Genomic DNA, 12,554 nt, shown 5'->3' with positions numbered 1-12,554 from the left:
TAATCCTCAGTTATTTAAAAATATTTTCAAGTGTTTTATAAATTTTTTTTCTACTCAAATCTTAAATTAATATCAAATTTTCGTTTATTAACAAAATTATAAACTCAAATCATTTTAAAGTAATTTTTTTCTAAATAAATCATCAAATTACTATCATGATATATTTAATAATTAGAAAAAAAAATTATAAAAATAATAATTTTTCTATATTATATAATTTTATTTGAATTTAATTTACATAATTTTAACGATATTTACCAAAGTATAATTTATCAACCGGTGAAATCCAATTATTAACACCACATAAATTATTTTGTATAATATATTTAAATGTCCATGGATTTTTATTATTTTCTTCTAGCCATTGTTCTTTCTTTCTATCTTCCATCATTTGTTCATGAGTTGTTGCAACAGCATCAAATGGTAATCTTGCAGCAACATTTTCAAGTATTTTTTTAACCTGTTGAATAATAAAATTTTCATAATCAAAAAATGATTAATGACAATTTATTAATTTTATAAATTAATTTTTACTAACTTCTTGATATTCAGCATGACCACCAACTTCAACAATAACTCTTCCAGCTTTAACTGGTGTAACATAATGATCAATTGGTCCTTTACCACCACCCATTCTTTGTCCTTGTCCTTTTTTAGTAACTGGTTGCCATGGTGCATCAACTCGCCAAATTGCAAATACAGTTTTATCAAATGGTAAATGTCGTAAAAAAAACATACGAACCATTTCAAAATGTTGTTGTTTTAATCTTCCACCTCCAGTTGCCTGTAATATAATTTTATTTATTATTAATTAATATATTTAAATAACTCGGTATATTTTTATGATTTAATTTATAAATATGATACTGACAACAATGCCAAATTGTTTGTGAATAAATGTTGTATGATGAGGCTCTGGACCACGCATAAAACGTAATTTTTTTTGCATTTTATGAGGCCTTAAAGAAGGTGGATATTGTGGAACTTTTGGAAGAACTGTTAGCCTTCTTCTTTCAGGAAGTTCAATATCTAAAAAGACAAACATCAACATTATTAGTAATATAAATACAAACAATTATTATAAATTAATTAGCTTGATTAATTACCTGGGTATTTTGGTGGTGGATCAAATCTTTTTAGTCCAGCTAATTGATTAAACGATACTGCCATTTTTTCAACTATAAACAAATATTATTAAACAATATAATCACTCAGTAAATTCAATTTAACAAGTTGTTTATAATTATTTCATTTAAATTTAATTGATTCATATTAATTTACCTGACAATAAATTCCGGAGACTGTTCATCTTACACAGCAACATTTTGACAAACAATATATTGATAAACAATAATAATTCAACAATTAATTTTCCCTTAGAAATTCAGTCTGTCAAATGACATAACCTCAAATCGACCGGTTCACATATTTGGGTTTCCATTTTTGTGTCGATAATGAAGAAAATAAAATTAACAGTTTCAATATTTGACCAACAGATGATTTCTTTTGCCGAAAAAAAAAAATTTTTAAATGATTTTTCTTATCATATTTCAAATAGACGCCCACCCTCAATGTGCCAAGTAGCTAAAAAATAAAAAGTAAAAAAAAAAAGAAATATGGAATGGTTATCCCTTCGAGGTTTGCATATTGAATAGGTTTAATATAAAAAGTATATTTTTCATAATCAATCGAGCGTTACTAAAATATCATCAGCACCCTACATTAATATTATAAAATTTTTATAAATCCATTTAATCATTTTTACATCGTTGCATAACTCGATATTAAAAAATTTAATTTCCTAGAATAATAAATTTAAGCTTTATATATATCCTCAAACTATTTCGTTTCATTTTTTTTTTTATCGCTTTATGGATACTGAAAATACTTGCTAATAGTTTCAATCTTCTTTTAAAATTGCAACCAATCTATCCTCTATCCTCTCGAGAAAAAATAAATAAAAAAAAAAAATTTATATTATAAAAACTATTGGCCAACTTGTATATCTAAGTTTCAAACTTTTATAAAAGAAAAAACAAAAAAAAAATTCACGATTGTCGAGTGGGTGCACCTTGGTAGGCCACAATATTTAAAAAAAAAAGGAAAAAAGCAATCTGTATTTTCATCGAGTATAAAAAAAAAAAAAAAACAAAATTGATATAAAAAATAATAATAAATAAAATTATTGAAGCGATCAACAAACCAATACAATTTTATTTCTTTAAAATTGTTTTTCTCAAAGAGATTATCCGATATAAATGACACACCCTCAATAAAAATTGAAGTAAAATATAGTATACTTTTTTTCCTTCTAAATCCATTTGAGACGAAAAAAAAAATCTACGAAAAAAGTAAAAATACATTTAAAGTTTTAAAATAGTAAATTTTATAAACAAAATATATTTTTATTTGATTTATTATTATATACATCATCACCAACGAATGAAGCATGATAAAGTGATAAAACACAAGCAATTAAAAACAATCAGATATCGTTGAAAGTATAAATTCCAAAAAATAAAACAAAAATAAAATATATGAAATACGCGCAAGCGCTGCTGAATTGAATGAATAAAAAAGGAAAATTGTTGATAATTTAAGTGGGAGTAAGAGAGATAAGGGTAGTGTGTATATCAGTGATTGTAAAACAACATGGTGGAAGAGCGCATGTATAGGGGTTGAAAGCTTGGTGGATCGATAAGGGTGCGCGGCCCCCGAGCATTTTGTCGAGACACAACTTGGCCCTAAAGATTCAGTGGCATTTATAAAACTGTGTGTTTTATGCCAATAACGTTTTTCTCTGTGCTTGTCTAAAATTGTTTTAAAATTAAATTAAATATATAATTAAGTTATTTTCAACATTTTATATTACTTAATTCACTAAAATTAATAATAAATATATTTTTTTTCAATAAAATATATACCAAGTGTATTTTTTTTTTTTTTTCTATTGTAAAATTATATTTCTAAACAATTTTTAAGACTCAAATTGTTAACTTAAATTCATTCTAGCTAATTTAAAATATTTATACAAATAAAAAGTGCAAAATAAAGTGTAATTTTCATAAAAAAAAAGTGAATAAATGCAAAACTTGCTTGAAATTTAAAACAATATTGAAAATAAATTTTTTAAATTTGATACTTATTTAATTATTAATAATTCAATAAAATGTATAACATAAATATTGATAAATTAATAATTACAATGTTTCAAAAATTTAATATAAAAAAATAATGAAAAAAAAAAAAAAATAATAATTTAAATATAAAAAAATTGGAGCATGATATTTTAGTGATAAAATATGTCGGACACATCGTGGGGGCCACTCCTTCGTTGGGGTGCCCAACGACCTCGCAATTGTATCAATATTAAAATGCATATTATTTATATTATTATTGTTATATTTATGAGTGAAACATTGATGACAAATGTTAATGCTGAAGATGGAAAAGATTGTAAGTTGTATTAATATATACCTGTATTGTTTAACAAGTTATCTTGAATAAGTTTTGAAACTTATAAAGTTATTATACTATACTCAATTTTACAACTACTAATATTTAATACTGTAATATTATATGTACAAATAACTCGTATTCACAAACACGCGATTGTTTAGTTTACAAACCTGTAGGATTGAATTCATTGAACTACTTTTATACGTATATATTTTTTGATTTAAATAAATTGATATTTTTTTATTTTAAATATATTTTTTATATAAAAAAATTTCATAAGCATAAGGGTGGTAAATTTGACGACTCATTTAGATTTACTATATTAATTTTACTACAATTTTTTTTTACGACACAGTAATAGTTTTTAAATAAAAAAATTTATCCTTTTTTTTTTTTCACCACTTAATTTGTAATAAAATTTTACATTGAATGTTTTTTTTTTTTTGTTGGAAATAAATTTAAAAAAGTAATTTAATGTGTATTATTTTTTTACATGTGGAAAAGCAATGATTTAAGAAGTTGAAGAAAATTTTTGAAAAAAATTGAATGTTTTTTTTTTTTTGTTGAAAATAAATTTAAAAAAGTAATTTAATGTGTATTATTTTTTTACATGTGGAAAAGCAATGATTTAAGAAGTTGAAGAAAATTTTTACTTGGCTTCATTACACATGCATGTATATTATTTTATATAGTGCGGTTAAAGTTTTACCTTCGAGTATATACACAAACCGAGATAAGAGAAATATACAAAACTAAATTACAGTAAAACTTTTGAATTATTACTTTATGAATGATAAAAAAATTAAATTAAAATAAATAATAACACTAATGATATATTTATGTATATAAAATAATTATTAAAGTTTTAAAAAAAAAAAAAGAAAATAAAACATTTAACTTTGGTTTTTAAATTATTATTCCAAGTTATACGTATAAATGTTTTTTTTTTTTTTAAATATTATATGGTTGTTAGTTCTCTAAGAAATGAGGACACAGTATATAGCCACAGACTAATTTTCTGGTACTCAAATTATCTTGGTGAATGCACTGGTGCGCTGAGAAACAGACAGTTTTTTTTCAAGTACACTTGTAAAGTTTTTTAAAAAAAAATTAAAAAAACAAAAAAAAAATTAACAAACATAAAATTAAAATTTTCATTGATAAAGATAAATAAAATAATTTTTTTTTTAAATTTATAAAATAAAATTAATTCATGTAGTTAAAAAGTTGCTAAATTCTGTCAACTCGAAACGGCTATGGTAGCTAAATCGAGGAGTTCAAATCTCGCATGTACGTTCGGTTGTACTATTGCGAGTTCGAACCCAGTCTGGAAAAAAAAACTATTATTCTTCTTTCATGATTTTTTCCAAGCTTAAAAAAAATATAATAATAACCACGGACTAGCTCCCTGTATGTGCTTCCATCACACACAGTGGCGTTCCCTATCTCGTGGAGATAAAAGTGCTTGGCTTACGCTATGTTCTATGGTCTAATCAATGTCCATGGTTAACACGCAGCCTTGCTACATTTTTTATTTTTTTTAATTAATTATTTTTCTTTTATTATTTTCATTAAAAAATATACAACAAAAATTGTTTGTCTTAGATAAAATTATCTCATAACTTAATCCAGCCACATTTCTTAAATTTATGATTTTAATATCTCTTCTTTTTTTATTGCAAAAAGAAATAATAAAATTCAACTTGATCCTTAAAAAAAAAAATAAAAAATGTATTTAGTTTAAATTTATTTTATCGTCGTTAAATAAAATTATCTTGTGTCTTATTTTTCATGTTGAATATCCCAGATAATAATGATTACAATGGAATTAAATTTGTATTTTAAAATTTTTTTTTTAGATAAGATGAGCATCATTTGTAAAAATCACTTTCTTCGTGATTTATACAGAAAAATTTATGGAGCTGTATTAATATCACAAAATGAAAGAAATCTCGATTGTGCAATAACATTTCAAACTCATAGTATACTTCAACGTTTTATGCTGAGATTTGATCAACTTCAATTGGATTGTAATGATCATTTATATATTTATGATGGAGCACATGCTGTTAGTAACTTCAAGGTAAAAAATTAAAAAAAAAAAAACCTCATAAACAATGTAAATTTAAACAATATAATTATAAAACAAAAAGTTTATTTTTTGCTTTTTTTATATTTTATTTAGATTTGTGTTTATGATAAATTTTTAATTTTATTTACAGGCTGATTTATCGTGTAGAAATACACATCTTACTGTAGGATCAATTTATACACGCACCAACTTTGTGACGTTGAAATATGTAACAGATGGATGGGGAACTGATGCTAATGGTTTTCGACTTGTTATCACTGCCGTCAAAGATCCAAGTTTGTACAAAATATATATTTTTTTAAAAAATAACAAGTTATATTTTATTAAGGAAAAATATTTCAATATTTTTCCTTATTTTATTATCATTGTAGATAAGAAATAATTTTTTATTTACAAGTATAATATATGTGTTTAATTTACAAATGAAAATTATACAAATTTTAGTAGCTAAAGTTTAATAATTTTGCGCATTTTAACTTGAAGCATATGGTCAGGCACTATTTAAAAATGTAATAAATATAACAGTTGGAATTTTTAATATATGAAAAAATATTTAGAAAAAAAATTTATTATATTAATCAAAAGAAAAATTATGTTTTTTAATATTGTCTGCAATGTGTACTTGAAATTGTTGAATGAAATTGAATTTTCTAAAGAAATAAAATACCAAATAATAAAAAAATATAAATTTTTTTTTTAATCTGCCACTTAAGAACACACTTGTAAGGATTTTCGTTGTACATTGAAAGAATTTTGCATTGATGACGACCTTGTTTGTGACGGCGTTAATCACTGTGGAGACGGTTCCGATGAGCTTGCATCACCACTTTGCTCCAGTAAGTTTTCTCAAGTACAACTGTAGACTTTTAATATTTTTTTTCATCATTTATTTTTTGTTCTTTGAAACAATACATAACATGTCTCTTTTTATTTTTTTTTGATTATTTTACAGACACAGAAGCTTCAACAATACTTGGAATGCAGAAGACTTGGTTTGCAGTTGCTGCAGTTTTCTTGGTCTTGAGTACAATGGCACTAGTAGCTGGTACTGTTCTTTGTTATTGCCGAAAGCGTGTTGTAACACCAAGGCATTTACAAAATACCAACAACACACATCCACATCAACCAGTCAGCTTCCCATGTGAGTTATACTGTATTTTAAATGAAAAAAAAAGCTCTCTTTTTTTTTTAGTTTTATTTTTATCACTTTTTTTTTTTTTTTAATCGTCTTTTTATGTTTGCTTTATGTGTACCTGTTATTTTTCGTATTCAAGGCATCAAGAGAATTATTTTTTTTTTTTATTTTCAGTAATAATTGTTTGTTACTATTATCATTGTTACTATTTTTTTTTTCCATTATGTTTTGAATATAGAGCGGAAAAAATATTCATTGTTTCGCTGATTATTCACGTGGGATTATCAATTGAACTTTTTTTTTTTTTTTTAATTTTTGTATTTTTATTTGGTTGAGTTTCTTCAGGTATTGCCATATGATTTATTGTTAACATGGTAAATAATTTATTTTACTATCTTATCTATAATTCACAGAAATTATTAATCAAATTTTTTATTTACATTTTTCATTTTCATATCTGATTTATTTATTTTTACAAAGAGGCGTCAGTTTTAAGCCATTTGACAATATTATTTAAAATTAAAATAAATATTTTATCATATATTTTAATATTGATATATGCTTGTGTGTATGAATATATAGATTTCGGTCACTGAATGATTGTCAAAGTCATACTAATGAATTGACCGCAATTTTTCATTTTTTTTTTTCTACCAATTTTTTTTTATTTTTACATCACGTTGAAAGTATTATAATTTTTATGTTTAAAAGTTTGCAAAAAAAATAAGGTTGATAATAATTCTGTATTCATGACAATGTTTCATAAAATACGTGACACATATATTTTTTTTTTTTATGAATAATACGACAATCATAATTTTCATGTGTCATTATAAAAGTTTCACTTCTCTGAATTTAATCAATAAATTCAATTATACTCTATTAAAATTAAATAAAAAAAAATTATTATTATCATGATAACAATATGACACATTTGTCATCATAAAACTGTCAAATATTTTCAACAATTTTATTTTATTTAAACAATCAGTCATCAGTTTGTAGTTTGTACTAAATAAACACAGTAAAATTATTATTTAAAATTTTTTTTTCAAACCGACAATTCACATTATCATTTGTAAAAAAAAAAAAAAATATAAATATATTTTATTTCTTATCACTGTCAACGTCATGCACATAACAATTAAAAACAAGTACAAATGATATTTAAAAATATATTATCAACGAAACGATGTCAGTTTAAATGGAAATTCAATTGACAATAGAGTGCCAGTGTTATTTCATGATCAAGGTGGCACATTCTCTTTGCGATTGTGCTTGATGACAGTCATTACTAACAAGTGCTCTATACAATAAACCAATTAATACAATTAACAAATTAATTAACAGGTTTGGTCTTAATACTGGATATATTATTTAAAAAATTAACTGGATTAAATTGTGTTAAATATTCAAGACATATTATTGGATTAAGTATGTTAACAATATTATCAATAATAACAATGCTGCTACTTGGCAATGCATTATCAAAAAATCTTGGTGATATTAATAAAAGTGATAGTGATAATAATATAAATAATAATAAACGTGATTATTTTATGGGACCATGTTTAATACATACAAATCAAACATGTCCAGATGATGAAATAACATTTTATTTATATACAAGAAGAAATCCTGGTTCCGGTTATCAAATATTTGTTAATGATACACATTCAAATATTGATAGCTCAAATTTTAATAAATATAAATCAACAAAAATTATTGTACATGGTTATAATTCAAATATGCATTTAGATTCACTTGTTGATATTAAAAATGAATATTTAAAAAAAGATAATTTAAATATTATTGCTGTTGATTGGCATCGTCTTGCAGCATCACCATGTTATCCAATTGCTGTGCATAATGTACCACATGTTGGTTATTGTTTGGCACAATTAATAAAACGTTTAATTGATATTAATAAATTAAATAATATACATGTTATTGGATTTAGTCTTGGTGCACATGTACCAGCATATACAGCAAATGTTTTAAAACCATATAAATTAAATAGAATAACTGGTCTTGATCCAGCAATGCCATTGTTTATAACTGTTGGTAAAGATGATAAATTAGACTCAAGTGATGCTAAATTTGTTGATGTTTTTCATACAAATGCATTTATACAAGGAAAAGTTGAAGCATCTGGAACTATTGATTTTTATAGTTTGTATATATTTTTAATAATTTTTTTATTATTGGTTTGTTGTTTTTTTTATTTTTCTTTCAATGTTTTTTGCTATTGATTTTGTACAGTTAATGGTGGTATTAATCAACCTGGTTGTTGGGAAAAAAGAAATCCATTTGGCTGTAATCATCACAGGTCAGCAGCGTATTTTGCTGAATCAGTTAATTCAAAAATTGGATTTTGGGGATGGCCATGTTCTGGTTTATTTGCATATCTTTTGGGTCTTTGTCCACCACGTTTTCCAGCTGTACTTGCTGGTGATCCAGTTGATCATAATTACAAAGGTTTTTACTTGGTTAAAACAAAAAGTGAAACTCCATTTGCTAGTGGTTTATTTACAGTTAACAGTGATGAAAAATTGTGATGGATTATGAAAAAAAAAATATAAAAAAAGCCACGAAAGAACAAATAGAAAAAAAGAAAAATAGAGCAAATGTTATTGACTGTAAATGATCATTTGTTTTTTAAATTGTATTATTTTTTTTTTTCACATTATATTTTAATTATTTCAAGTATAAAAATAATATATTAGTGATATTATTTAAAAATATAAAATGCCAAAGTATTGTTGTAATTTATATTTGTATTTTAATTTTTTTTTTTAAATTTACAATTATTATTCAATGTTGTTAATAAATTACTGACTGAGAATAAATAAATCTCTTCTTATTTTTAGCTACAATAAATAATCTGTTTTATTAGCTCATTTTTTTTTTTTATTATCAATTAATTGGTATTATCTTTTACACACCCCTAAATTTATCAAACATTTATCGTAAAATTAACACTTGCATTATTCATTTGATAACTAAAAAAAATTATAAATATCATTTTAAAAATGACAATTTAGATTTCCGAGTATCTGAAATGTCAATAAAAATATCTGACCTCAATTAAATGTCTGGCTTTTGAGAGCAAAAATTTGTATATCGAAAATCGATGAAAAAAAAAAGTCAATACTATTTCATTTGGTGAATTTATTTATTTATTTATTCACGTTATTTTATTTCATTGACCGGCATTTAGATACTATATTATTTCACAAAGCCAAAGATAAAAATAAGTTTCGAAAAAATTATTATCTTCAAGGTGGTTGATTAATGTGAGCAAGACTGAAATAAAATTATTGATTTATCTTCAATAATATATTGTTTCACGTGCTTTAAACATTCATAATTATAATTCATCATAACTACGCGACATACTACTGCTGATAATCCCCTTGAATAATTTTCCAATACTTGTCAATGAATTTTCATATATAAACTTTAGCAAAGTTTAGTCTTCTATTTATCATAAATAAATTTGTTGATAAAAATAAAATTTTAATTTTTAAATTTATTCATGGTTTATATTAAATGATGTAAATTAAATTATCATATTTGCAGATAGATTATTGTAATGTTTATGTAAATTACATGTGATGATAAATAATTATGAATTATGAGGATTAATTATAGCATGACGGGACTGATGTGTTTGACGATGTTTTAGTGCAACAGATGTACGAATCGAACGGAGGGAGTATGCCAATGGGAATGACATCACTGAAGGGATCATTGGGACAATTGGGACCTATCAACAATTTCGGAACAGTTTACGGTCCAACAGGAGCAACAACATTACCACGGCCGGGAAACTGGTTGCGCCCTGCGGGCCTCAGGCTCGGGCACAGCGTGGCCCGGGTCCGCCTCTATTGCCAGGCAAAGTGAGAAGCCACGGTTCAGACAGGTTAAAATTTATTTCAATTTTTTATTTACATTATTAATTGATAAATATTATAAAAATAGTTTTTTTATTTTTAACTAAATTATTTAATTACTAGGAATTTTTTTAATCATTTAGAATTTTTTTTGGATTTTTCTCTGGTGATTTAAAAAAAATTCAGAGTAATATTTTTTATGGCTTAGTAATTTAACAATGAGATTTTAAATTTTGAAAATTTAATTACGCTCATTTTGGAGTAGTACTGGGAAAAATTAAGAGAATATTTAAACCAGGATTTTTTTGGCAAAATTGAATAAAATATTTAGTTTATTTTTTTTATGTCATTTAATAATATTTCTCTAAATTAATTATACATGTAAAATTATGAAATAAATTATTTTATATTATGCAAATGTTTAGGTAATATTCAAATATTATGTAACGTTTTATGAAGCCTTAGAATTTTTGTTTTTAGCATGGAATAAAACATAAAAAAAAAATTAAAAAATTAAAATGTAAATTTATAATTTTTTTTGTATTATTACAGTGACATCTCAGCTAGCCAAAAAGATGAATGGTTTGTGTAGGTGAGTTGAGAGAAAAAATTTTTTTTTTAAACTATAAAGAAGCGAGTAATTTTTCAATTTAAAAAAAAAATATAAATTCATAATTTTGAATTGAGAAAAAAATATTTTTTGAAGTTTATAATTTTATGTTACTAATACAAAGATAAATTTGATGAATATTTTTAAAAAAATTTCAAGTAAAATTTTAATATTCAGTATAAACAAGTAATTTTAAAAATATTTAAATTTTTATAATATATTTTAGAGGCAGACCTGGACCAAAGCCCGCAGGGTGAATTATGGAGTATTATGGTGCCCTCACCAATGCTCCAATGAAGCGATAATCTTCATTAAAATTGTTAAAAAAATAATAAAAATATTAAACACACATATACACACAAATACACATCATAATAAAACATATCGTAACGTGAGCCATGCCACAAAATTATTACTGCCTTGGGACTAAGAGATAACTCAACACTTCAGGGTACTCTTTTATAATTATTTCATGAATGAATGTATTAATTATTAATTAATGAACAAAATAAAATAACAAAAGACTTGAATAATCCATTTTAAAATAACATATCGTATTTCACAACTAAAAAAAATAAATAAAAAATAAATAAAATAAATTATTTTATTATTTAATGATTAAATCATCAATTTTATATACTAAATTTCATTTGAATTCACTAGTTATTGATGAAATAAAATGACAATATTTTTGAGGTGGTAAAAATGTGATTATTGGCCACGAAACGAATAAAAAAAAATTAAATTAAATAAATGAATCTAAATTAATTGATATAATAAATATAGATTTATGTATAATGTCATCATTCGTCATTAGTAAATTAAAATATGCAATGATTTATGAATGAATGATAATTTAGATGAGCCTATGAATTCGAACAAGAATAAGAAAAATAAATACTAAAGTTAGAAAATCCATGAATGAAAATAATTTAAAGAAATAAAATAACATTGTTAAAATGGATTGATTAAATAGTTTCACCATGTATTTCGATGTATTTTATGAGATGTTAGAAATTGAAAAATACAAATCGTTTCATGAGTTATCGTTGACTCATCTTATGAATTTCTAATGCCTAAAAAAATTAATTATTTATGCATATGTATTGTTTGATAATTTAATATTATTATAAAATTAAATAGACTGTCTTATGAAAAATCTAAAAAGAAAAATATACACTTTGTTTTGAAAAAAAATCATAACTCTAACTTATCTATGATCTTTAACATATTCATATGAAAAAAAACTTTTATTAATTTCACACATAATTGTAATATTTAACAAACAAAATAAAATAAAAAAAAAATAAAATAAAAACCACGAATTTGTGAATGATAAATTTAAAAACTTTTTAAAACTTT

The 12,554-nt window shown here is 23.6% G+C and overlaps 3 protein-coding genes across 4 annotated transcripts; 2 read left to right on the top strand and 1 right to left on the bottom strand.

Annotated features, from left to right (window-relative positions):
* Positions 1–227: 227 nt before the first annotated feature.
* LOC122848307 (39S ribosomal protein L16, mitochondrial) lies at positions 228–1,416 on the bottom strand. Its single transcript, XM_044146287.1, has 5 exons — positions 1,282–1,416; positions 1,107–1,178; positions 872–1,029; positions 539–784; positions 228–460 (listed from the first exon to the last, which is right to left on the bottom strand). The coding sequence occupies exons 1-5, from the start codon at positions 1,322–1,324 to the stop codon at positions 245–247; spliced, it is 735 nt and encodes a 244-aa protein (XP_044002222.1). The 5' UTR covers positions 1,325–1,416; the 3' UTR covers positions 228–244.
* A 1,314-nt stretch (positions 1,417–2,730) lies between these two features.
* On the top strand, positions 2,731–11,512 carry LOC122848305. Of its 2 annotated transcripts, none has more exons than XM_044146285.1 (8): positions 2,731–3,456; positions 5,319–5,542; positions 5,682–5,826; positions 6,265–6,387; positions 6,504–6,692; positions 10,383–10,611; positions 11,135–11,174; positions 11,419–11,512. In XM_044146285.1, the coding sequence occupies exons 1-7, from the start codon at positions 3,303–3,305 to the stop codon at positions 11,172–11,174; spliced, it is 1,104 nt and encodes a 367-aa protein (XP_044002220.1). In that variant the 5' UTR covers positions 2,731–3,302; the 3' UTR covers positions 11,419–11,512. The 2 variants fall into 2 exon arrangements, 1 of the variants encoding a protein (XP_044002220.1); XR_006373449.1 differs by having other exon boundaries at positions 2,736–3,456; positions 10,375–10,611.
* Positions 7,636–9,539, top strand: LOC122848306 (pancreatic lipase-related protein 2). Its single transcript, XM_044146286.1, has 2 exons — positions 7,636–8,858; positions 8,949–9,539. Exons 1-2 carry the CDS (start codon positions 8,123–8,125, stop codon positions 9,242–9,244), a joined length of 1,032 nt encoding a protein of 343 aa, XP_044002221.1. The 5' UTR covers positions 7,636–8,122; the 3' UTR covers positions 9,245–9,539.
* Positions 11,513–12,554: the final 1,042 nt, after the last annotated feature.

This window comes from Aphidius gifuensis, linkage group LG2 (assembly GCF_014905175.1).
Source record: "Aphidius gifuensis isolate YNYX2018 linkage group LG2, ASM1490517v1, whole genome shotgun sequence".
Taxonomy (NCBI): Eukaryota; Metazoa; Arthropoda; class Insecta; order Hymenoptera; family Braconidae; genus Aphidius; species Aphidius gifuensis.
The sequence above is the reverse complement of the archived record's forward strand: the minus strand, read 5'-3'. Positions and strand labels throughout refer to the sequence as shown.